Here is a 24,199-nt window from a genome sequence, read left to right as displayed (position 1 = left end):
AATAGTATTTGTTGTGAACTTGAAGCTTTAGTGACCTCTGCTGGTGAATCATTTATTTTAATTGACCCAAACTGAAAGGCAGAATCTTTTTTTATATGATATCCCTTGCCATTAATACAAAGATTGTACAACGACTAAGATGTAAATGGTACTCATGATTGAATACACACAACTCAACTGTGAGGCAACATATCAAGTCAGAATACATCTCAAAACTACATTGTAAACCACAATTGCTTATAGGCAACAGATATATAATGCACTACTGAAGTCACTCCAGTTTCATTATCCATGAGTGTTGATAGCAGATGATAGTCCAGAAAATTACACTGATGATTTGCAGCAGTCATGAGAACGACCCTCATTAAAAGACACCACAATAAAGAAATAAAAGCCTTTTAAGATGATAAATGCAGCATTTCAATAACAAATACAACAAGCCAAATATTTCCCATAAAGTGCTTGTATCAATTGCTGGATATGTTGCAAAAGCTAAGTATCAGATCAAACTCTAGTACCTATAATACACACAATTTACAATAATGTGGAAAAATAAAATACATTTAAAAAAGGTTTAGGCGTATAAAACAATACTGTTAAATAGTTAGGGCCTACCCATTACTGCTGTGAGTGCAATGATTGGTTACAAAATCAAAAGGACGATTGGCACTTTTGTCATTATTAACCACCAAGAATTAAAAGTAACATTGTTATGCCTTTGTTTTCACACCAGAGCTTGCTAAAGCCATGATTTTGTCTTCTGATCCTGAAAGACAAGGGTACGAAACAGACATGAAATACATATACCACTGAGAAACTTAAATCAATTAAAGATCTCAATTTGTTTATTCTCACCTAGGTCTGCGGTGACCTTTTCAAACTGGTTAAGCGTGGCCGTTGCATTCTCTGTTAGAAACGTCTCATCTTCTGTCGTGAGCTTTAACAAAAGGTCAGAAATAAGAATAAGCGATCAAAAGTAAAGGTTATAAGAAGCATATCGTCTCTGTCGGGTGGAAACCTCATATGTCCAAAAGAACTGTTACTTTTCAGGATTCAAATAAGAAAATAGCAAAAGTAGCAGATCGACAAGCTCAAAACACATCGCTTCGCGCCGTGTTTCGAGCTTGTGGATCTGCTACTTTTGATACTAGTGTCGCTGTAGTATGATCGAGTAGGGCATTCATTTACAAAGAAAACACAAAAAGTTTAAATATGGAAATTTACAACGATATACAATATGAAATGTATAAAACAATGTTAGGGGCACTCGGATGGCGCAGGGGTGACGTTCCTGTCGTCCACCGCGGGGACTACTGGTTTGACTCCTCGGTGGTGCCTCCGGCTTGGCCAGGCGCTCTAACCAACACAATTGGTTCTGTTGGGTGGGAAGCCGGGCAGGGAGGGTGATCTCTGTCGCTGCATTAGCGACTCCCACAGGTTGGTCAGGTGTGCCTGTACACACTGAGTCGTATAACAAGTTCCTCCCCATGCACTGGTACGCCCTCCCGGGTGTCATGTGTATTGGGGGAGACACAAGCTCGTCTCTACGCTCTCCCCTGCCACATGACCAACTGTAGGGGTTAGCAGTGACACACACTCGTGTAGGGAAAATTGGGAATTGGCTTAATGAGTAAACTGGGAGATAAGGGGGGAAAAGAAGGTAGAATTTTCTTTTTTTTAATACGAATTCTTAAATGTGTTAGACCTAATATTACAACTGTTATTTGGGTATAACATTACAGTATCACCACCCATATGCTGGTATGATTACTAGTTCATATCTGCTAGACTTTCTCACTCTTTTCCAAAATATAGTTGGCTGGTAGAATTGTGCTAATGGCTGGGGAATTTGTGTTAGAACTGGCCACTTTGGGCCCGGACGGCTGGCGCAGAGGTCCGGGCACCTAGGCTATAATATACCCTGACAGCGCATCGCGGGTTCAAGTCCCGTTCCCGATCTATGCTGCATGTCTCTCTCTCCCTGTTTCCTGTCAATCTCTACTTTCCACTATAAATAAAGGCAGAAAAGCCCCCAAAACTATCTTTAAAAGAACAGGCCACTTTGGTTGCTGGACAAACAGCAGCCATTTCAGCCTATTAACAGCAGAATGACTCAAATACATCAGTCACAGTCATGATCACGAGCCACTTAATCAGCAACACCATATTTGTTCCAGGGGAATCAAAAACCACATGCGCTGTGTTGTCAGTTAGGGTTGAGCAATTTAACCAAAGATCTATCGAAGGTAATAACTGACTTAATCTTAAATTATATTTTTCTTATATATCAATAAATAAATAAAAAAGATTCTAATAGATATTTTTTTTAGAATTGTCAAAATCAATTACCGGTAGTCTGATTAACCACTTAAGCCTGTATTACACTTCATTGTACAATGGTACAATTGTGCTTGTAGATCAGTTTTGTTAAAAAAGAAATATCGTGCATTAATCGTAATCATGGCAAAAGTTTGAAATAATCACGATATTGATTTGAAGTCATATCGCTCAGCCCTTTTATCAGGGTATCTTACCTTCTCGCCCAGTTTTCTCAGTGCTGTGAGGATTTCCAACTTCTGCTGTGTGTGCACATCCCGTGACAGCTTCCCCACCATGACATCACGGTCCATCTGCACACAATGTCACACCGTCAGGCTACATGTCAGGCCAGACTACACATTCAACTAAAATTAGATTAGATCAGTGGTTCTCAAACATCCCCAAAGGACCCCCCACTTAAAACACAAACCTCTGCTAGTCTGGTTCTCAGCTGTCCTGGCTGCTTCTTAGCAAAGAGACGGATCACCTCTGGGGTTTTGAATGCCTGGCTGATCGCAGCTTGAATTGCCTGGTGAAGGAGGAGACAACAACTTTACAATCACGTTAGGTGGACTTGTGAATTAGTTAAGATAATATGAGACTTTACTGATCCCCACCACAGCTGACATAAAGCAAATATATTAGAAGAAAGGAACTTTTTAATAAACAGGAATTAAGTTAACAAAACGTATAAATAATAATAATAATAATAATAATAACAAATACATACCAGTTGCATCCCACTGAGCTCATCTACAAGTGTCATGTCTCCCGTCATGATCTTCTTCAGAGAGTCATTAAATTCACTCAACTGCTCCAGAGTTTCCCTTTTAGTCTCCTCATACTCCTCCTCGTCCAGCTCCTCTCTGTATACACAAAGGTTGGGTTGAGGAGGAAAATGGAACCTGGGAACAGTCAGCTGTAAACAAATGCTGCATTGCTGCTACCTCACTACAAACGAGCAGTGGTGTGAAGTAACCAATACATTTACTCAAGTACCGTACTTAAGTGCAATTTACTTTCTTCAGTATTTCCAATTTATAATACTTTTACCTCTACTCCACTACATCTCAGAGGCAAATATTGTACTTTTTATTCCACTACATTATTTGACAGGTTTTGTTACTAGTTACTTTGCAGATTGAGATTATTATCACAAAACATAAATAAACCACTTCAGACCTATATATTTCGGCCATTTGAAAATAGCCTATCTACAAGCTCGCAATGCGACACATTGTGAGCTTGAAGATCTGCTATTTTCAAAAATTGTCTATACATTTTATGCATTTGAATACTTGTGAAATATAATGAGTACTTGTTCTACTTTTGGTACTTTAAGTACATTTTGCTACCAATACCTTAAATGAATTATACATTGCAGTATTGATACTTTTACTCAAGTAAAAAATGTGAGTACTTTTTCCACCACTGGAAATGGAACTTGTGATGTGAAACATTGTCACACCCCCTGGGAACATTCAGCTGTAAACAAATGCTGCATTGCTGCTGCCTCACTCACTACAAAACCAGACAAAAGATGCTCGTTGTGTAGAGATACAAACAGTACCTGCACTCTTCCAGATCCTGAAGCTGTTGCATCAGTTTGTCAAGTTGCTCTTCCACATTTATATTACTAACAGTACCTGCACTCTTCCAGGTCCTGAAGCTGTTGCATCAGTCTGTCAAGTTGCTCTTCCATGTTCTGCCTCAGTTTCCCAGTTTCTGATTTCCCTCGAGACGCCATCCTTTCCACTTCTGAGCTTCACAGTACCTTTTTACAGGTTTGAAACTTCAACCACAACAGTAGCGAAACATAAATGGATTAATAACACAATTATTTATCATTGTTAGTTTACATTGAGTTTCGTTATTATGACACAATCCGTGAGTTAGCTGACTAGCTAATACGCTCGTAGAGAGAGTCTTGGATCAAGACTATCATAGATGTCTTGTATCGATTTTGACATTTGCATATCTATCATAGATACGAAAGTAAAAGTCAGACTCAATCAAATACATATATGATAGTCTTGTATCAAGGCTAGTAGAGGGTCTAGCCTTCATACAAGACTATATTGTCTTGTGATCCAAGGCTAGTAGAGACTAGAGTCATGTTTTGGAGCTTTACATCAATGTCAAAGCGACTAACTGGATAGTTTGGTGGAATCTCACTAGCTTGCACCAGTGAGAGTTAACACACTGATTAGCTATAGCATCAAAACGCATGATACCCTCACCTGCCTCGAAGAGTCTTGGTATTAACAGTTGTTGTGATGAGATGCTGATCAATGTTAACTGTTCACTACGGCCAATGTCACTTAAAATGAACAATTAAATAGTTCAGAAGAATTACCAACTAGAAATGACTATAGAGCTATATAATATGGCAACAATTACTCGTAAACATGGTTGCGAAATATTCCATTCCAGCCTGTCTGAGCCTTTTGTTTTGTTCAGGGATGGATTGTGAACATAGCGCTAGTGTTGTGGGTGCGGCTTTCTGTGTCAGGAAGAAAGGAGGGAAAGGCCACTGACGTCCACAGTAGAGAAGCACTGGGTACTAGGGCGGGGGCGGCCCTTGAGAACTGTTAGTTACTAGTTACTTTGTAGATTTTGATTATTATTACAAAACATACATTACCCACTAGAAAATGGCCATTCTACAAGCTCACAATGCGACGCACTGTGAGCTTGTAGATCTGCTATTTTCAAAATATTTTAATACATATCTACATTGCAATATTGATACTTTTACTTAAGTAAAACATGTGAGTACTTCTTCCGTAAAACATGTGAGTACTTCTTCCATCACTGCTGATGACGTATGTGAACGTTCCTTCTTTACATTGCCTTGGTTGTGTCTAGCAGCCAATCAGACGTTTTTTTTCCTTATCATCTTGTCCAATCAGAAACAAATGAGTGAATGATACCGGAAGCATAGCTGAGTTGAGTTTCGGGAATGTTTACTGATGTTCTGATTTCTTCACAGGCACGAAATGATGTCTTCTGTTGAATAGGTAACTTGTCTTTGACTATTTCTATATTAAAAAATAATTATGACAAGCGTAACTTGCTGCAAGCAACCTGCTTTTTTTAAGGTTAACCAGTTGTACTTCGCCAGTTCGCCGCAAACAACAACAAACTGGAGTTTATTGACAGAAGGTTAATGCTCATAACATGACAACTGTTGATTTATTTTCGATTGAGTCTTGACAGAAGCCAAAGGATAACCAAAGCTTTCCGTACTTACTACTTCTGCAATATTGGGGAATACAACCAGATCTGTTTCATGAATCGACTCTCAATGGAGGGTATTGCATTTGCAACTTAGATGCAGATGATGACGTGTATTATTGATTGTGTTATTTTTATACTATGTTGATGAATTGAATACATAGGACCAGTGGTCCTATGGTGGATTTAAATGTATGAACTTGTTTCCATTGAGGTTTCAATTGTGGTTTCCATTCCATTGTGGTTTCCATTGTGGTCCTGGACCACAATGGAAACAAGTCCCCAGGACCTTTTTGTGTTATCCTTTTTGCCTCAATGTCTGACTGTACCATGCTGTTTACACTTTTTACTAATAATGTATTCAGTCAATCAATCAAAGAGATAGCATCTAAGTTGTACTATTCCAACTGGCAGTGGGGCAAAGCACCAAAACATACATTTTGGTTACAATTATTATTGTCTACATATTGTCATAAAGGTTTGTATGTACATGTGTTTACATGTATCCCTTGGTAAGGTCAGAGCAAAGGGCATGCTTTCATTGCTACTTAATCATTAACAGTTAGACTGATGACATTGTTCTCCTTCATACAGCACAAGCTGTCGTATTGAAAAACAAGATTAGATTCAGCATGAGGAATGGAGTCCCGGGATCGAACCAAAGTGGTCTTGCTGGCCTGTGGGTCCTTCAACCCTGTAACCAACATGCACCTGAGGATGTTTGAACTGGCTCGAGACTACCTGGAAGACACAGGTGGAGTCAAATGGACACACACTTTTGTTATGATAACCCATTAAAGGGATATTTCACTTAAAAAAAAGGGTTATTTTATCGTCTACTCAGGCTTTTGTGAGCCCCCCAGACAGTTTTTAAGTTGCTTGATTCAGTATTTAGATATTTGATATTCATTTTATCAGACACGCCCCTTCCTATACAAACCCAATATAACTTCAAACTCCATTTTTAACATGTTGGATTCATCAAAAACACCCGTCCTTGGTTCTGGTGACTCATCCTGCCCTCCTAATACGTGAGGGGCCCGTGTTTTTTCGAGTACTTATTTGAATTATTTTATACATTTCTTTTTTTTCATTTTTCAAAAATATTATTAAAATTAAATGAAAAAGTAAAAAAAATCACGGTCTCCTCGCGTAATAGAAGGACAATATCAGTCACCAGAACCAAGGACGGGTGTTTCCGATGAATCTAACATGGTTAAAATGGAGTTTGAAGTTACAATGGGCTTGTATAGGAAGGGGGCGTGTCTGATAAAATGAATATCAATATATAGCAACTTAAAAACTGTCCAGGGTGCTCCCAAAAGCCTGAGTAGATGATAAAATTACCCTAATTGTTTTTAAACTGAAATATCCCTTTAAGACCTGAGGCTGATTCTACAAATGCCTTCTAAATCAGTAGTTATCACACTTTCAAGATATAATGGGATAAAGCAAATGACTTGGTCTGCACCTGAGTACTTTTAGTTTGGTACTGAAAGTATATTTTGATGCCAATACCTTAGTACATTTCGAGCTATCACACTTTAAATCAAATGAGCATCTCATAGTCTTTTCAGATTTTCCAACATAACCCCACACACACACACACACACCCACATGCCCCCAACCACCCCACACCCCATGCTTCTTATTTGATTAATCGCAAAAGTAATTGATAGAATAATCTCTAAGAAAATAATCGATAGTTTCCGCCCTAGTTCCTAGTGGTCTTACTGTTTATTATCTGACCTCTGTTAACCCCACCTTTGTCAACCCTTACATGTTAGGCCAGTACAAGGTGGTGAGAGGCGTCATTTCTCCAGTGGGTGATGGTTACAAGAAGAAGGGCCTGATTGAAGCCTGCCACCGTGTGGAGATGGTCCAACTGGCGACAGACAACTCTGACTGGATCAGAGTAGACCCCTGGGAGAGCTTACAGCCTGAGTGGATGGAGACAGCCAAAGTACTACGGTGAGTACATGGTGTACTAGTTAATTTGTGAAGGTTGTCAGCTGTTCTTAAACGCTGTGCACTCAAAAGACTGTGCTTGTTAAACAAGGCTAATATGAGGATAAGGCCAGGTTGTCACTCGACCGATTTGTTTTACAGATTGTAGAACAATCGACTGAACATACAAAAGACAAGTCAGTCACCCCCACTCTGTGTAACAAATATTTGTGCATTCTTCTCACCTGTACTCTGTTTCACAGCAGTGCTTACCGCTAGCCACCTTTCCATCAATCTGCTTAGTTTATTTAGTTTCAAAGTTATATTTAACCATGGAGTTTAGGTAGGGAAGAGTCCTTTTCGAGGTAGTCCTGTTGAAAAGAGCAGTGTCACGACAAAGAAAAGTTGCAGACAAATGTATAACAGTAAAATATGGTAAAAATAAATAAGATAATCACATAAATGGCAAGGAAAAAAGCAAACGTTGCTAAATATACACTCAAAGGGCAGGCAGTCGTTCAATAGTAGACTGACAGTCAGGGGCCAGCCTTCATACAGTAGAAGAAATTGGCCATACAAGCATAACATAACGGCCTCAAGACTGCTTCAAAACTATTCCTGTGCCAGTAAATCTGAACATGTAAATGAAAAGGCATGCTCTATGCATTTCCGTATACACATGTATAGCAAAAAATCCGTAGCTATTTCCTGAATGATGATAAAACAGTGATCATAAAATGAACAGATAGGATTATAATAAGACATCATATGTGGGTTCAAGCAGAAGTCTTGAAAAATGCAGATTTTAATATGTTTTAGCTGACGTTTGAGTAGTACTATTTCAGTATGACTGATACTGTACAACAACTTGTGTGTATCATTATTTTTCAGCTAGCCATGAGTGCAACTATTCCACAGCTCATCTTTTACTTTGATGTCATAATGTGTTATTTATAAACTGTCTTCCCCACCTGAGCCAACTGATGTCTGTACTCCCTTAGGTATCACTATGGACAGCTGGTAGAAGCCGGCCAGAACAATGATGAGGTGGACACTGTCATCTGTGCAAAGAAGAGACGCATGGAGGAGAATTCTCTTCAGGATCCACCTCCTCGTATAATGAGAGGTAAGACTATTGCTATCGTTTGCATTTTTGTACTCAACTCGATTAATTTGTGTGCTGCCCTCCGTGTTGGTCAGATTTGCTATTAGTTAGTCTCCATGTGCTGAGGGTAAACACTGGTCAGAAGATTAGATGCAAAAAGGGAAGTGATTCTCAACCTTTTTCATTTCAAGAACCCCCCACTTTTATATCCATTAGGCCATGGACCCTCATTTGATGCAAATTTTATCTTTGGGACCCCAAGCTACACTGTAAAATCCTCAGTGGTAATTTAACTATTAATTAACACATTGACTGCCAGAGTTTATTCATAATGTACTCACCCATGTGCCAGCGATTTTCGTGTTTTTTTTATTTTGTAATTTTTCATTCAAATAGCTTGTCTGGCTGCGTTTTTAAACACATACGACAGATCGACCAGCAGAGAGCAGTAGAATGACACCTCGATCACTCGCTGACTCGCTCGACCCCCCCCCCCCCAAACAGGCTCAAACAGTCCATACGTCATAACCGGATGTGACGTTTTCGCCGATCGGCCTTCAGACCGTTGTGATATACGACGACGATGACAGTTAGTCACCCAGACTAAAGAAAATAGAAGTGGAGCTCTCCGTTCGTTTTTTATACCGGGTGAAAAAAACGTGTTTTTCCCTATTCTGGCCGAAAATGACCGGGGAAAAAAAATGAGAACCGGAAACAGAATCTGCGTCATGAATCCGGATCCCGGTGAGTGTGAAGTAAGTGGAAAACGAAACTGATGATGAAAAATAAACAGAACAGCGCGATCACAGATTAAACAATGAAAATTCAAAAGAACGCATATATGCAATCTTTTGAATTGCGGCACTCAAGCGATGGATTTGAAAGAACGCATCAATGCGTTCTTGGCAATCAATGTGTTAATCATTTAGCTGGTGACCCCCTGGAACCCCCTAAGGGAACCGTAGGGGTCCCCGGACCCCACATTAAGAACCAGTGACATAGACACATACCCCCGGAACACATTGCTCATTACGCATTACCCCTATTAGCAGACAAGTTGTTGAAATTGTTTCTAGAAGTGTAGAAAGTAACACTTGCCTTGAGCAAAACTAATTACAGTTCACAACTTTGACTACCGGTAATCATTTCAAATATCGCCGCACACAAGTCATCTTATAAAGTGCTTGTCTCATCTGTCCTTGTTAGCTAGTCATATCAAATGAAAATACTGATTCTACTTCCATTCAATTAGTCGTAAAAAAAAAAAAGATAATAATTTTTTCTCACTGTAACTTCACGAGAGGACGCAATGGTTTACTAACACTCAGCCACTGCCAGACATTGGAGATGTGGTGTACGTAGTCAAACCTAAAGATTGATTTTCTCTTTTACCCCTGGAGGCTCATAACTTGCAGCTGTGGAACCAAAGGAGGAACATACACATGAAATACTACTTTATGTACATTCCTGCTTTTGGCATTCATATATTGCGTACTGTTCAAATATGTACAGTATGCACAGTAAGTTGACATACATTTTGTTGGCCCTCCGGCTTCCCAGCCAGCTTTGTCTGACAACTTCTTCTTCACAGAAGATGAATGAAATCTGTGTGGATGCTTTAGTAAATATTTGGGTTATTCCAAGTGAGTACACGCACCGATAGTAAAAGTGTATACTGTGCCAAATCTGCCATGTTACATAACAGTTGAAATCCTTTCAGTTGCAGTGGCTTGTTGGATAACTCTATCTGCTGTCAGATAACAGCAGGATTACAGTAACCTCGCTCAAAACTATCTCCTTTTCTCCACTCTCCTCAGACAGTCCTCGTCTTATGCTGCTGTGTGGGGCTGATGTCTTGGAGTCCTTTGGGGTTCCCAATCTGTGGAAGCAGGATGACATTGCTGAGATTGTGGGCTATGGCATGGTCTGCATCACCCGCTATGGCAACGACGCTCAGAAGTTCATCCAGCAATCAGACATGTTGTGGAAACATCGTAAGAACATCCACGTAGTCCGGGAATGGGTGACAAACGAGATCTCTGCCACTCACGTGCGCAGAGCGCTGCGGCGAAGACAGAGTGTCAGGTACCTGCTGCCAGACCCTGTGGTTCGCTATATTCAGGATAACAACCTGTACAGTGCAGAGAGTGAGCAGAAAAATGCTGATGTTGTCTTAGAACCTCTTCAGAGAAACATGGGCGCCTCCTCAAGCTGAAAAAGCACATTGAGTGATGACATCCCCACAAATGCCTTGGCTCTGTTCTGTCCAGGAGCTCTGGTTTAACTTTACAGTAGATACAATGCGGCTGTGTTGACTTTGATATAGATTTTAATTTAAACCAATCACTGTGAAGTTATTCAATTTTACTTACCGTGCTGTAGAATAGGCTTGTGTGTGTGTGTGTGTGTGTGTGTGTGTGTGTGTGTGTGTGTGGGTGTGGGTGTGGAGGGGGGGGGGGTTAAACAAACTGTCAGAATAATGTACTAAATGGGCATATTTAGTGAATACTAATAGTGTGCCTTTGCCTTTTTAAATTCGTAATAATGTTTAATAATAATAATAATAATAATAGCTCAGATATATAGCGCTTTTCTAAGTACCCAAAGTCGCTTTACATAAAGATAAGCAAGGAACCAACTTTTTAAAGAAACTAAACCAATAAAAACAAAAAGATAAGTGCTATATTAAAATCAATAAAATGGGTTGGAGAGACATCTTAACTAGACCTCAGCTGGGAAAAGCTATCCTCAAGAGATGGCTTTTGAGTGAAGTTTTGAAGGAGGGGAGGGAGGGGGCATTTTCTATATGGTTGGGGAGTGCATTCCAGAGGTAGGGGGCAGCAACAGAGAAAGCCCTATTAGTGTTAGTGCACATACAGTAGTACAGCAGACAAATCTGCAAATGGATAGTACAGTAACACTATAGCTAGTTTTGTCTAAAATGACATGCTACTGATATGTTTTTGATATTTTAGATTTGCTAACAAATTAAGGATTCACTACTGCAATTTATTTAGCAGATTCAAATTCAACATTATTGTCACTTTGTCACCATCACTTGACCCACACAGATGTAAACGTGTGGGTAAAATTATTTTTACCCCCAATATTTTTCAGTCTCGTATTGGTTTACAAAAGTGTGAATGATAATTGTGTGGGGAAATAAGAAAAAAATACAGCCACAATGTCTCAAACAAGTTTGTATGAGTTTTTACACCCTTATATGTTGGCCATATCAGGCCAATAGTAATTAGGATTCACAGAATATGTTTACACAATGCTTTGTAGTAGATTTGCAAATGAAGAGCATGGTGTGTGTGTTGGAAAAATAAAAATACATAAACCATTTCTTTGATTTTCAGCCTGGGAGGCTTTGCGTGACTGTTAGCTATTGTCCACCTTACTAGCCATCTTCTCTGACAAGCAAATGATCACAGTGTGTCGCTCACAGAGTCAGATTGTGCAGTTGCATTACAATTGGATTTATTCAACAAACAGGAGCTAATTAATGCTTACAGATTGATGAGGCCGGTAGGGGTCAAAACCAGTAGAAGCAGTCCAACCAAAATAACAAACAAGCGGAGACAGGGCTCAGACTACTAGGAACGTAAATAATATTTTATCATTCGTATTTCAGATTTTATTTAGAAGTGATCAATACATTAATAATAGTAGTGCAAAATAATCATAATTTGAAACAAATAATTTACCGTCATCTACTCTTCTTGTTGGCAGAATCAAGATTGGTTGACCAGTCCCAATCTCCGAAATTATTGAAAGGATAGCCCTTTGAGATTTTTTAGGATTGAAAAATCCCTATCAACGGTACCAACTGATCAGCCCTTCGTATACTTAATTTATACTTAATTACATGCGCGGCTATTTTTGGCGCACAAATCCGACACTTTCTTCTTGTCAGCATCTTTTATATGCTGTGGCTCATTGCCCCTCCTATATCTTCTTATCTAACCAACCACCATTACATTAGAATACTTGAACCTATAACATACTACAGAGTACATGGCAAAGTAATTTCTTACTTTAATGCAACCAATTACATCACACAGAGTTACCGTCATCACAATTCTGGTGCATTTACATTTTCAAGATTCAAGAGGTTTTACTTTAGTCACTCACACAAGTATGTGCACAGTGCAGTGTAATGCTGGTGTGACAACTGTGACATGCTCCATAGACTGCTAACAATAGAATATTAAACGAGCAAAAATAACTGTATAAAACAGAGAAAAAGTAAACGGGGGGGGGGGGGGGGGGGTCAGAAGAAACTTGGCTCCATGTACAGAGGATGTACAGAATACGATGGGAGAATAATTTAGCAACTGGGATATATACAGTAGGATATAAAAAGCTGTGTTATTTACTGTAGTGTTTCTTAATCTTTTTTAAGGGCCCACAGTTTGGTATATATTAGGCCAATGACCCCCATAAGTCTGAGTGTACAAATTGAATATGTACACTCTCAAAATGCGTCGCATTGCAAAGCGTTGTGAGCTTGTAGATCTGCTATTTTTGAAGATTTGTTGACAAAGACTAAAACTAAGGACATTTTCTCTATGACTAGTTAGTTTTGTAAATGCACCATTTTGCCAAGCCTGGTTTTTATTTCATCTAAGTAAAATATTTTCTGATTGCATCGTTGTGCACTCGATTCAGATAGGGGAAAAGAATAGAGAGAGAAAGAAAACAAGGAAAACGGGTCAGAAGTGTCAAATATTCCTAATATCAGTATAAACATAAGGTGCATGGTTAAAAGAAAGAAATGGGACATAGGCTCAGGTTACAGAGATCCAGGTTACATAGCCCCTTCTCTCTGTCCCACTGATCTCCTCTCTTCCCCTTCTCACTATCCCTCTAGTAACTAGTTCTCCCTGTTGTGCGTTATCTCAGTTCTGAGGTCCTTTGGGTATATTTGAGTGTTATTTATATCTACTTATACTGGGCCTGGGGCTCTGTCTCTCCACTCCCGCCGCCTATCCCTATTATTCCTTTGTCTTGTCTGCCTTTCTAAATTGTTATGTTCTTCGTACTTTATCTGTCGCCGCTCCATGACTCTGTTGCCCTTTCCACATCTCTACTCTCCATTGTGCCCTGTGTGCTTATAGCAGGTCTCTGCTTCTGTTCTGACCCCTAGAGGGTCCTGAGTGAAATAATTAATTCTGAGTGTATATATTTGTGCATTCTTCAGAGTTTCAGATGGATAAACTAACACTGAGGGGTTTACTCTGTGGTGTCCGTTTGGGGGTATCATTCCCAGTAGACCAGTGATTCTAAAACGTTTTAATTTCAAGGACCTCCAGTTCAGTATGCATTAGGTCACAGCCTCAGGCCCCCATAACTCTGAAAGTATACAAATGGAACCAAATGGACCCTTACTGGTCCATTTGGTTCCATTTGTACACTGTCAGAGTTACAGATCAGTAAGGGACCATTTGGTTCCTAATTATCAATCATTGAGCTGGGAACCCCCTCATGGACACCAGGGAGGGGTCCCCAGACCCTACTTTGAGAACCACTGCTATGGTATGGACAAGAGACAGATGGACAGGAGAACGGCCAGACAGTCTGTGACAGAAATGTTGCATTGACACCTAATCTATTTGATCGAATATGTTTTTAATCATAATCACCTTTTATTGAAGTAAGACAGCAGCTGAAATAACTGCAACCAATTAAGATGATGAATATAGATGAAGATTGAGTCTGATTCTGATTGTAGCATGTTAAAATGTGGGACAATGTCGGGTCTCTGCTCTATATGTGAAGCGTCTTGAGAAAACTTGATGTGAGTTGGCACTATAATAAAGGTCCACCCCATAAATTCAAGTCTCCATGGGGTGACTAATCGATAGAAATTCATTTTGGGGTGAACTATCCCTTTAAGTGGTTAACCAAATCCCCTCAAGGGGCTCCCTCCCCCGGTCCCCCCTTTAATCCCACTGTCCTCTGCACCACTGTCTTGCTTCTTGTTCTCCTCCTCCCTCTTGACTTCAGCATATTCTGTTTCTGTTGTCTCTTGTTTGCGCTCTGCTTCCTCTACATTTCTCATTTTCAGACGGAAAATGAATTTATGGGCGTATATTGGGCGAGGCCTCTAACACCCTGCACTTATAAAAATCGCCATGTTAGCTCTCGGACGGGGAAGTAAACCGGAGAATGCAACTCGTTGCTATTTCCCTCTTCGATGTTACTACTAATATATTGTGCTACACATAACCACTCGACAGGCTTTTCCGACCCGGTGTGGAGGAGTTTGCCACCCAGGATTTAAAAGGAGACATTTATTTTGGATACTTTTGGAGCACATTATCGACATCGGTGACGATGTCCCAACGGGTCACCGTGACCGAACCGCTGCCCAAGACTCGCCAGAAGAGAATTAACCTCAGAATCCGAAAGAAGAGAGAGCACCAACAGAATGCCCGGACTCAACAACAACAATGCTTTAACCGGGCCAAAAAGAAAGGGCTACGAAACACAATGGCAGAGAAAAAACGGAGACAGGAAACGTTTTCCATACGTCGACAGCTGGCAAATGCCAAGCGGAAGGTACGGGAGTTAACCCAGAATCTAGACGAACTCGGGGCCAAATACAATGAGCTACAAGTGACAGGACTGGAAAAGGATGAAACCATCCAAATGTTGTCCCACAATCAGGAGGAAACCTGGGACCTGGTACCTGAATGGTATTCGAACTTAGAATGGTCCATGAGGCACTGCATGTATCGGGAAGAGTTAAAACAGATGGATAAATCCCTCCAGATGGAAGAAATGGACGTGGAAAATGAGGATGACCTCATCCAAATGTTGTATCAAAATCAGGAGGAACGCTGGAAGCTACGAGACAAGCTAACGAACGCGACCAAACGGTTGGCTAAAAGTAAGAAGCGTGACTTGGCCAAAGACCAGGAGACAAAGGCAGAGAGAACCAGAAAAGAAGAGGAAATGAAAGTGTTCAAACAACAGCTGGAAGGTGGGTGCCTGGAGTGCCTGGAGGCCAAAGACAAGGAGGTGGAAATGATAAAGCAGAGGGCACAACAAACCCAGAAAGAAATTGAGAATGAACTTGAATGCAGTATTTGCAAACAGCTCATCATAGACCCAGTCATCCTGGAGTGCACTCACAGCTACTGCACCAACTGCATCAGGAAGTGGGCTGAAGTGAATAACCAATGCCCCGATTGCCGAGCCGTAATCCAGTCTCAGACTCGCAACCTGGTGCTGAAGAACTGCATCGAATGCATCGTGAAACGGCTCCCCCCCGACGAGAAAGCCACACGCCTGGCCCTGGTCTCGGAGAGAGAAGCCACCAACTAGAGCTCACCACTGCCCAGCACGTTTTGGACGTCGATAGTGCCAGTTCCTCCAGCTCTGACAGTAGTTTTATCATCATAATCCTGACAATATTTCATTTCCATTGATGGTCATAATCTTATTGATGGATAATATTTATTGTCTGTTTGTTTGTTAATGATTTGTGGGTAGAACACATACATACAGTGTAACATCACGTGAATACAGAGAAGGCCATTTCACCTTGGACACACACGAGTACGCTGTGCCCATGAACTGTATACTGCCGAGAACTGTCTGGCCAAGGCGTCGCTTGCCCATGAAAGTTGTGTCTACCTAATCATGAGAAGCTGTACTGTTGTGGATTCCTGACGCCTGCTATCAAGCTTTGCCCCGACCCATCGGATTAGTCTCTTTCCTTTGATCGTATGATCACGATAGACTCAGCTACTTTGATAGATAATATGTATACAAATTACGTTGACACCAATATAATAAGTGGACTACTCATAAACGATATTACTGACCATCTTCCTGTTTTTGCAATCCTTCAACACTGTATCAAGAGCAAGAGCAAATTCAGCGATGAGCAATGCATAATGTATAGACTTAAAACTCCGACAGCCGTTGCAGCCCTCAAAGTAGACCTCAGCAAACAGAACTGGGAGGCGGTTTATGCAGAAGAAAATCCAAATAAAGCATATGATGTTTTTTTGACCACAGTAACTACACTTTATGACAAAAACTGTCCAGTCAGAAAACAGAATAACAAACACAAGAAAGTGAGCAAACCATGGATCACCAGGGGACTTGAAAATGCATGCAAAAAGTATTTGTATGAGTTTTTACACCCTTATATGTTGGCCATATCAGGCCAATAGTATTTAGGATTCACAGAATATGTTTACACAATGCTTTGCAGTAGATTTGCAAATGAAGAGCATGGTGTGTGTGTTGGAAAAATAAGAATACATAAACCATTTCTTTGATTTCCAGCCTGGGAGGCTCTGCGTGACTGTTAGCTATTGTCCACCTTACTAGCCATCTTCTCTGACAAGGAAATGATCACAGTGTGTAGCTCACAGAGTCAGAGCAGGTGCATTACAATTGGATTTATCAACAAACAGGAGCTAATTAATGCTTACAGATTGATGAGGCCGGTAGGGGTCAAAACCAGTAGAAGCAGTCCAACCAAAATAACAAACAAGCTGAGATAGGGCTCAGACTACTAGGAACGTAATATTTTATCATTCGTATTTCAGATTTGATTTAGAAGTGATCAATACATTAATAATAGTAGTGCAAAATAATCATAATTTGAAACAAATAATTTACCGTCATCTAGTCTTCTTGTTGGCAGAATATAGATTGGTTGACCAGTCCCAATCTCCGAAATTTTTGAAAGGATAGCCCTTTGAGATTTTTTAGGGGGTCCTATAGATGTACAAAATAACGTATATAAACAAAACCAACATTACATAACAAATGTACACTACAAATACACAGATGACCCTCTCCCACCCACAATTGAAAAATCCCTATCAACGGTACCAACTGATCAGCCCCTCGTATACTTAATTTATACTTAATTACATGCTCGGCTATTTTTGGCGCACAAATCCGACACTTTCTTCTTGTCAGCATCTTTTATATGCTGTGGCTCATTGCCCCTCCTATATTTTCGTATCTAACCAACCAGCATTACATTAGAATACCTGAACCTATAACATACTACAGAGTACATGGCAAAGTAATTTCTTACTTTAATGCAACCAATTACATCACACAGAGTTACTGTCATCACAATTCTGGTGCATTTACATTTTCAAGATTCAAGAGGTTTTACTTTAGTCACTCACACAAGTATGTGCACAGTGCAGTGTAATGCTGGTGTGACAACTGTGACATGCTCCATAGACTGCTAACAATAGAATATTAAACAAACAAAAATAACTGTATAAAACAGAGAAAAAGTAAGTGGGGGGGGGGGGCTCCATATACAGAGGATGTACAGAATACGATGGGAGAATAATTTAGCAACTGGGATATATAGGAAATAAAAAGCTGTGAGTTATTTACTGTAGTGTTTCTTAATTTACGAATTGAATATGTACACTCTCAAAATGCGTCACATTGCAAAGCGTTGTGAGCTGCTATTTTTGAAGATTTGTTGACAAAGACTAAAACTAGGGACATTTTCTCTATGACTAGTTAGTTTTGTAAATGCACCATTTTGCCAAGCCTGTTTTTTATTTCATCTAAGTAAAATATTTTCTGATTGCATTGTTGTGCACTCGATTCAGATAGGGGAAAAGAATAGAGAGAGAAAGAAAACAAGGAAAACGGGTCAGAAGTGTCAAATATTCCTAATATGAGTATAAACATAAGGTGCCTGGTTAAAAGAAAGAAATGGGACATAGGCTCAGGTTACAGAGATCCAGGTTACATAGCCCCTTCTCTCTGTCCCACTGATCTCCTCTCTTCCCCTTCTCACTATCCCTCTAGTTCTCCCTGTTGTGCGTTATCTCAGTTCTGAGGTCGTTTGGGTATATTTGAGTGTTATTTATATCTGCTTATACTGGGCCTGGGGCTCTGTCTCTCCACTCCCGCCTATCCCTATTATTCCTTTGTCTTGTCTTTTCTGCCTTTCTATATTGTTATGTTCTTCGTACTTTATCTGTCTCCGCTCCATGACTCTGTTGGCCTTTCCACATCTCTACTCTCCATTGTGCCCTGTGTGCTTATAGTAGGTCTCTGACCCCTAGAGGGTCCTGAGTGAAATAATTAATTCTGAGTGTATATATTTGTGCATTCTTCAGAGTTTCAGATGGATAAATGAACACTGAGGGTTTTACTCTGTGGTGTCAGTTTGGGGGTATCATTCCCAGTAGACCAGTGATTCTAAAACGTTTTAATTTCAAGGACACCCAGTTCAGTATGCATTAGGTCACAGCCTTAGGCCCCCATAACTCTGAAAGTATACAATTGGAACCAAATGGACCCTTACTGGTCCATTTGGTTCCATTTGTACACCGTCAGAGTTACAGATCAGTAAGGGACCATTTGGTTCCTAATTATCAATCATTGAGCTGGGAACCCCCTCATGGACACCAGCGAGGGGTCCCCAGACCCCACTTTGAGAACCACTGCTATGGACAAGAGACTGATGGACAGGAGAACGGCCAGACAGTCTGTGACATAGATGTTGCATTGACACCTAATCTATTTGATCAAATATGTTTTTTAGATTGTTTTTAGATTGTGTGATCATAATCACCTTTTATTGAAGTAAGACAGCAGCTGAAATAACTGCAACCAGTTAAGATATATAGATGAAGATTGAGTCTGATTCTGATTGTAGCATGTTAAAATGTGGGACAATATCGGGTCTCTGCTCTATATGTGAAGTGTCTTGAGAAAACTTGTTGTGAGTTGGCACTATAATAAATTTGAATTGAATTGAAAATGCAAATGGCTTACTTAAACGTAATGATGACAGGTGCATCTTCCCATGGTATAGAACTGCCCAGACAAGCTTTTCCACATACCTTCCACTGTTGTATGTACGGTACATGCTGCTGCCAAGCTGTGGTCAGGAGAGGCAATGGGGGCTTAGGCTACCATAGATCAAATCATCACAACCAAAACCAAACACGTGCATATACAAGCATCTACAATCGCAAATTCTCCTCACTGCTTGGTGAGGCGTGGCAATTTATATTTCACTTGCAGGTGTCAAGATTGTCATGCATTTTGTTTCAGACTTGGATAACCACATTACAATAAGCTGAATATTTAAGTTATTTTTGTCACGAAAACCAGACTCATTTAAATTAAAATGAAACTTAGATAATTATTATTCAATATTATCTTAAGACATGTTTCTGGAATCAGAATCAGATCTATTCTTAACCTGCCAATCACAAGGTGTCTCAATCACGGGCCTCCGTCATCCATCTGCTGTCCTAATCTATCCAGTCTTTATTTAACAGTCATTTACAGTACAACAAGGGTCGGGTAGCTGGTCAGTGTCCTTGTACAGTTTGTGTCCTCGTGTTGCATTAATCTTAATATAGCCATTGAAGCACGTGACGATGTAATACTAACTAACTGGTCTGACCACTATAGTATTTACTCAAATACATACACGGTGTATAATATAAATCTTGCATATCACCGCATAATATAGAAATTCCCTAACAGTATCTTCATCATCATTAAATTAGTGTTTGAAAGTAAACCCACCTGCTACTATATTCAGTATTTGTCGATTCCAAATTCAGCCTCAGTTTACAATATAAAGCTTGTAAATGAATGCATTAGCAAACAGGAGGCAACATTGTCTTCCATTATTGAAAAGAGCGCCCCTCCAAACACTGGTTGTAAATGTGCTTGTGTAGCATTGTGTAACAAACGTTTTGAAGTGTCTATTGCTAGATGAGCTGCCCACAGGCACCAGTCTTAACTGTTGTGTGTTGGTTTCCCACGGAAACCAACAGACACCTGGCAGGGACAGAGACAAAACTTGGCCTCAGGTGACAGCAAATGAAAAGAAGGCACACCTCTCTTTCCCTGTCACCAGTGCCTTTAAGACCAGTTTCTGACCAATCTGTCCTCACTCACCTTCACCACTACACAGCATAGTCTTCTCATCCACATACTGCAGTTGGAGTTTATGGTCTAAAAATGCCAGATAGCCTGTGTGGCACATGGGACATGATCAGCAATGTCAACTTGGAGGGCTACATGGTAGCACTAGGTGCGTTACAGCTGTTTTGATTTATTATTATTATATATTTTTTTTAATTATTCAAGTTGTGTTTATATATATATATATATATATATATATATGTATGTATATATATATATATATATATATATATATATATATATATATATATATATATATATATATATATATATATATATATATATATATATATATATATATATATAATGTATGTAATATTCAGTTCTCATTTTAGTACTGGGTGTTGTGCACTGCCTGACACTGAAAAAGAACATGCTGACTCTGTTTTTTTTAATAGTGCTACCTGTGTTTGCAAGAGCAGGCAGAGAGTGAAGGACAGTTATGTTGTATGTGCTAACTTCTGCCAGTGAATCAGCATGGCAGGATTTAATATCCAGTGCGGGGAAACATCTTTCTGCCTTTCCCAGGTATCAGCCTTTTTGTGAGAAAGATTGCTGCAAGATTGAAGCACAGGAAAGTGATTGAGCAGCAGGGCGACCTGTTCATCGTCAAAACCATTAGCACTTTCCGGACATACGCCTTCTCCTTCAAAGTGGACCAGGAGTTTGAGGAGTTTACCCAGGGTCTTGACGACAGACACGTCAAGGTAGGAGAGTGTAAAGATTATATTCAGGGTTCATTTTGTAATAAACAGGGGTACACACTCCCTTAACTACTTAAGCCCTATGTACTTCATGGTACAACATCATAGTGAAAATAGCTGCTATAGTTTGCTTGTAGATCTGCTATATCAGTTACATTATTTTTTAAATACATGTTTTAATTGTTTTAATTATGACATTATCAAACATCAGACAAAAAGGAAATGCACATATCTAGTCTAACCAGAAGCAGAGATGAAACATTCTCACCAGCAATAAAAATGAATGACTGACCGAATACCAAAAGCAGAAGCATGATTTTCTCCCCTCATCCACCCCAGCAAATCGAACCCTGATTATATTAATGGTAGCCTATAAAGATCAGATGAAGGCTAAGGATTGTTGTGGGATTTTAGATTTACATGAAAATTAAAGGTACTGTAGTAGCAATACTGTGTGTAGGACAAAGTACATGCTGTTGATGAATGAATGAACTTAACGTAGTCTTTATATGATATGCTGTAGTACTTTGTGTTTATCTCTCCCCTTTGCATTTTGTCTTTTGGTGCAGTCACTGGTCACATGGGAGGGGAATAAACTGGTATGTCATCAGTTTGGTGAGAAGAAACAACGAGGCTGGGCTCACTGGATTGAGGAAGATAAGCTTCATCTGGTAAGGACATTGACATTTAAGTTATATGATCTACACACATTTACAAACAGCCAGAAAGACATTTGGAAAAACTATGTCGGTTGAATATATCAGTGATTTCATCTTCTTAGGAGCTGTATTGTGAAGGCCAAGTTTGCGAGCAGGTTTTCAAGAAGAATGGGAACGAATGAAGATGAATGGAAGTCTAATCTCTGGATAAGAGGAATTGTTCTCTGGAGGAAATTAGCACATTGTGCTCACTCAATGTCATTGAGAAGACCAGCCTATTGGCCTAAAGAACATTGTGTGGTCTAGTATTTTCCTTGTAATGTGAAAAACTATCTGTCTTTTTTCGTCTGGGTAGGCTTATGCTATGGACTGGCTGTGGCTCACTGAGGCCGTCTGGAAGCCCCATCTTCCAGGCTGCATTGAGGGGCACTTGATGCTATGTGGATTTAGACCACTAGGTGGCATTATTGATTTAACTTGACCAGATAGTCGGCAGCTATGGATAGTGGTTTGAAAAGCTTGTACCATTTATGTTGAAAATATTCAACATGTTTATGCCTCTAGTAGGGGAGATTGGGTGCAATTGCAACATCACAAATGGCACCAATCAGAAATGAGATAGAACTCATTATGCACATGGTCTGTGATGACCACTTTCTGCCTGCCAAAAGGCAAACTGATATATATTTTTTTGTTTTTTGCCAAGACTCATTTTTGAAGCATTAAAGTAAATGATTTAATCTCCAGTATTTTTCTCATACTGTCTTAAATTTTAATGTCTATGAATTCAAATCTGTTTTTATGACCATTCTGTTGTCTAAACCTCATTTATTTTTCAGACTGCTGGTCTGTTGGTGCTGTGGTGTTCATACTATTTGTAATGATGAAGTCTATCACTAATGTAGATGTGTTTGAGCAGCAGATCTGTTTTGATATATGTTTGAAATCAATTGTATTATAATTTATATAGAGTTTTGTACAATAAAGAATCTGTGAAAGAAATAGCATATTTTATACATGTTTTATACATGTCATTCAATGCAACCTTCATTTGTCACGCACAGTTATTAAAAACACAGAAGTAAAAACAGAAGTGATATGTATTTTAGTCAATTCCATAGATCTTCATTGTGGTCTTTCTTGCATGCAATATTAAATGAAGAGGGCGTTTACTGTTGGTACCAAGCAACATTTTATAATAACTATTCCTTGTAAACAGTTAATAGATCATTTGTAAATGACTTGGCGATGACTTATTCAATATTTGTAAATAATTGGTTACTGATTATTAACTGAATTCTGAATCTTTTATCTATAAGAACAATGAGAAAGAGACGTGACACACTAAAAATAAAATATAATATAATAATTATAATCATAAATTGTATTACAAATCTGTAGAAAAATGATGTTATGCCAACATCATCCTATTGTAGCTTTCCCTCAGTCATTCCACCACATGGACACATTTATATCCAGAGATGCATTTAATGGAATCATAATGGATGTAGCGAAGGAGGCATGTCATTGTTTTTCTCGAGAGGTCACTTTTATACATGTTTGTTGCATATCTCTGCTGTCCGGCAGCAACCAGCTAACTCCAAAATGTTCATTTTTCAGGAAATGACAAAAACAAAAAAAAAGTGGATTTAGGAGGTTTTGTTCATCATTGATTAGAACAGCTGAATGGACCTCCAAGCTCACAATGGGGTTGGAGGTCAAAAGGGGGTGGAGCCTGGAGTCAGCTAAACCAGAACTCCACTCCCCTGTGGTGAACTTAGCTGGTTTAGCAGAACGTTTGAGGTTCCAATGGATTTAGCTGGTTTTGTCAGAAGCACTTTTTAATCATTTTCATTGGTTCAATATTTTTTTAATCAACACACAGACGTAAAGGGTGTTCAATGGCCCTGATTTATGGAAAAAAATGGAGTTAGCTGGTTCCTGCCGGACAGCAACGTTGTATTTTAATGTGTTGTGATTTGTGTTGTTTTTATATGGCTGCTATCTTGGCCAGGTATATCTCTTTTAAAAGAGATTCCTGATCTCCTCCTGGTCAAATAAAGGTCAAATAAAAATAAATAAATGTATTGCGGTAATTGAAAGAAACAAATGTTTAAGTGAGAATCATAGGACTCCAACATGTGCAGCTCAGAGTTTTGATTTGATTAGATTTCTCCTGCCAGGCTGGCATGCATGGTCTGAATAAGAGTGAACAAGCACTTCCCAGCATACAGTATGTCTCTGCTGCAGTGGGGGTACGGCAGCCA

At 39.5% G+C, this 24,199-nt stretch overlaps 3 protein-coding genes across 3 annotated transcripts; 2 read left to right on the top strand and 1 right to left on the bottom strand.

Annotated features, from left to right (window-relative positions):
- Positions 1 to 382: 382 nt before the first annotated feature.
- Positions 383 to 4,774, bottom strand: lzic (leucine zipper and CTNNBIP1 domain containing). The gene is made up of 7 exons (XM_084069313.1): positions 4,560 to 4,774; positions 3,966 to 4,111; positions 3,050 to 3,185; positions 2,750 to 2,848; positions 2,535 to 2,630; positions 856 to 937; positions 383 to 766 (listed from the first exon to the last, which is right to left on the bottom strand). Exons 2-7 carry the CDS (start codon positions 4,064 to 4,066, stop codon positions 711 to 713), a joined length of 570 nt encoding a protein of 189 aa, XP_083925439.1. The 5' UTR covers positions 4,067 to 4,111; positions 4,560 to 4,774; the 3' UTR covers positions 383 to 710.
- A 457-nt stretch (positions 4,775 to 5,231) lies between these two features.
- Positions 5,232 to 11,048, top strand: nmnat1 (nicotinamide nucleotide adenylyltransferase 1). The gene is made up of 5 exons (XM_084069312.1): positions 5,232 to 5,339; positions 6,151 to 6,310; positions 7,344 to 7,527; positions 8,505 to 8,629; positions 10,426 to 11,048. The coding sequence occupies exons 2-5, from the start codon at positions 6,196 to 6,198 to the stop codon at positions 10,821 to 10,823; spliced, it is 822 nt and encodes a 273-aa protein (XP_083925438.1). The 5' UTR covers positions 5,232 to 5,339; positions 6,151 to 6,195; the 3' UTR covers positions 10,824 to 11,048.
- A 9,497-nt stretch (positions 11,049 to 20,545) lies between these two features.
- On the top strand, positions 20,546 to 22,251 carry rbp7a (retinol binding protein 7a, cellular). The gene is made up of 4 exons (XM_084069314.1): positions 20,546 to 20,678; positions 21,098 to 21,276; positions 21,843 to 21,944; positions 22,055 to 22,251. Exons 1-4 carry the CDS (start codon positions 20,606 to 20,608, stop codon positions 22,112 to 22,114), a joined length of 414 nt encoding a protein of 137 aa, XP_083925440.1. The 5' UTR covers positions 20,546 to 20,605; the 3' UTR covers positions 22,115 to 22,251.
- Positions 22,252 to 24,199: the final 1,948 nt, after the last annotated feature.

This window comes from Gymnoscopelus microlampas, assembly GCF_963454915.1.
Source record: "Gymnoscopelus microlampas genome assembly, chromosome: 10".
Lineage (NCBI taxonomy): Eukaryota > Metazoa > Chordata > Actinopteri > Myctophiformes > Myctophidae > Gymnoscopelus > Gymnoscopelus microlampas.
The sequence above is the reverse complement of the archived record's forward strand: the minus strand, read 5'-3'. Positions and strand labels throughout refer to the sequence as shown.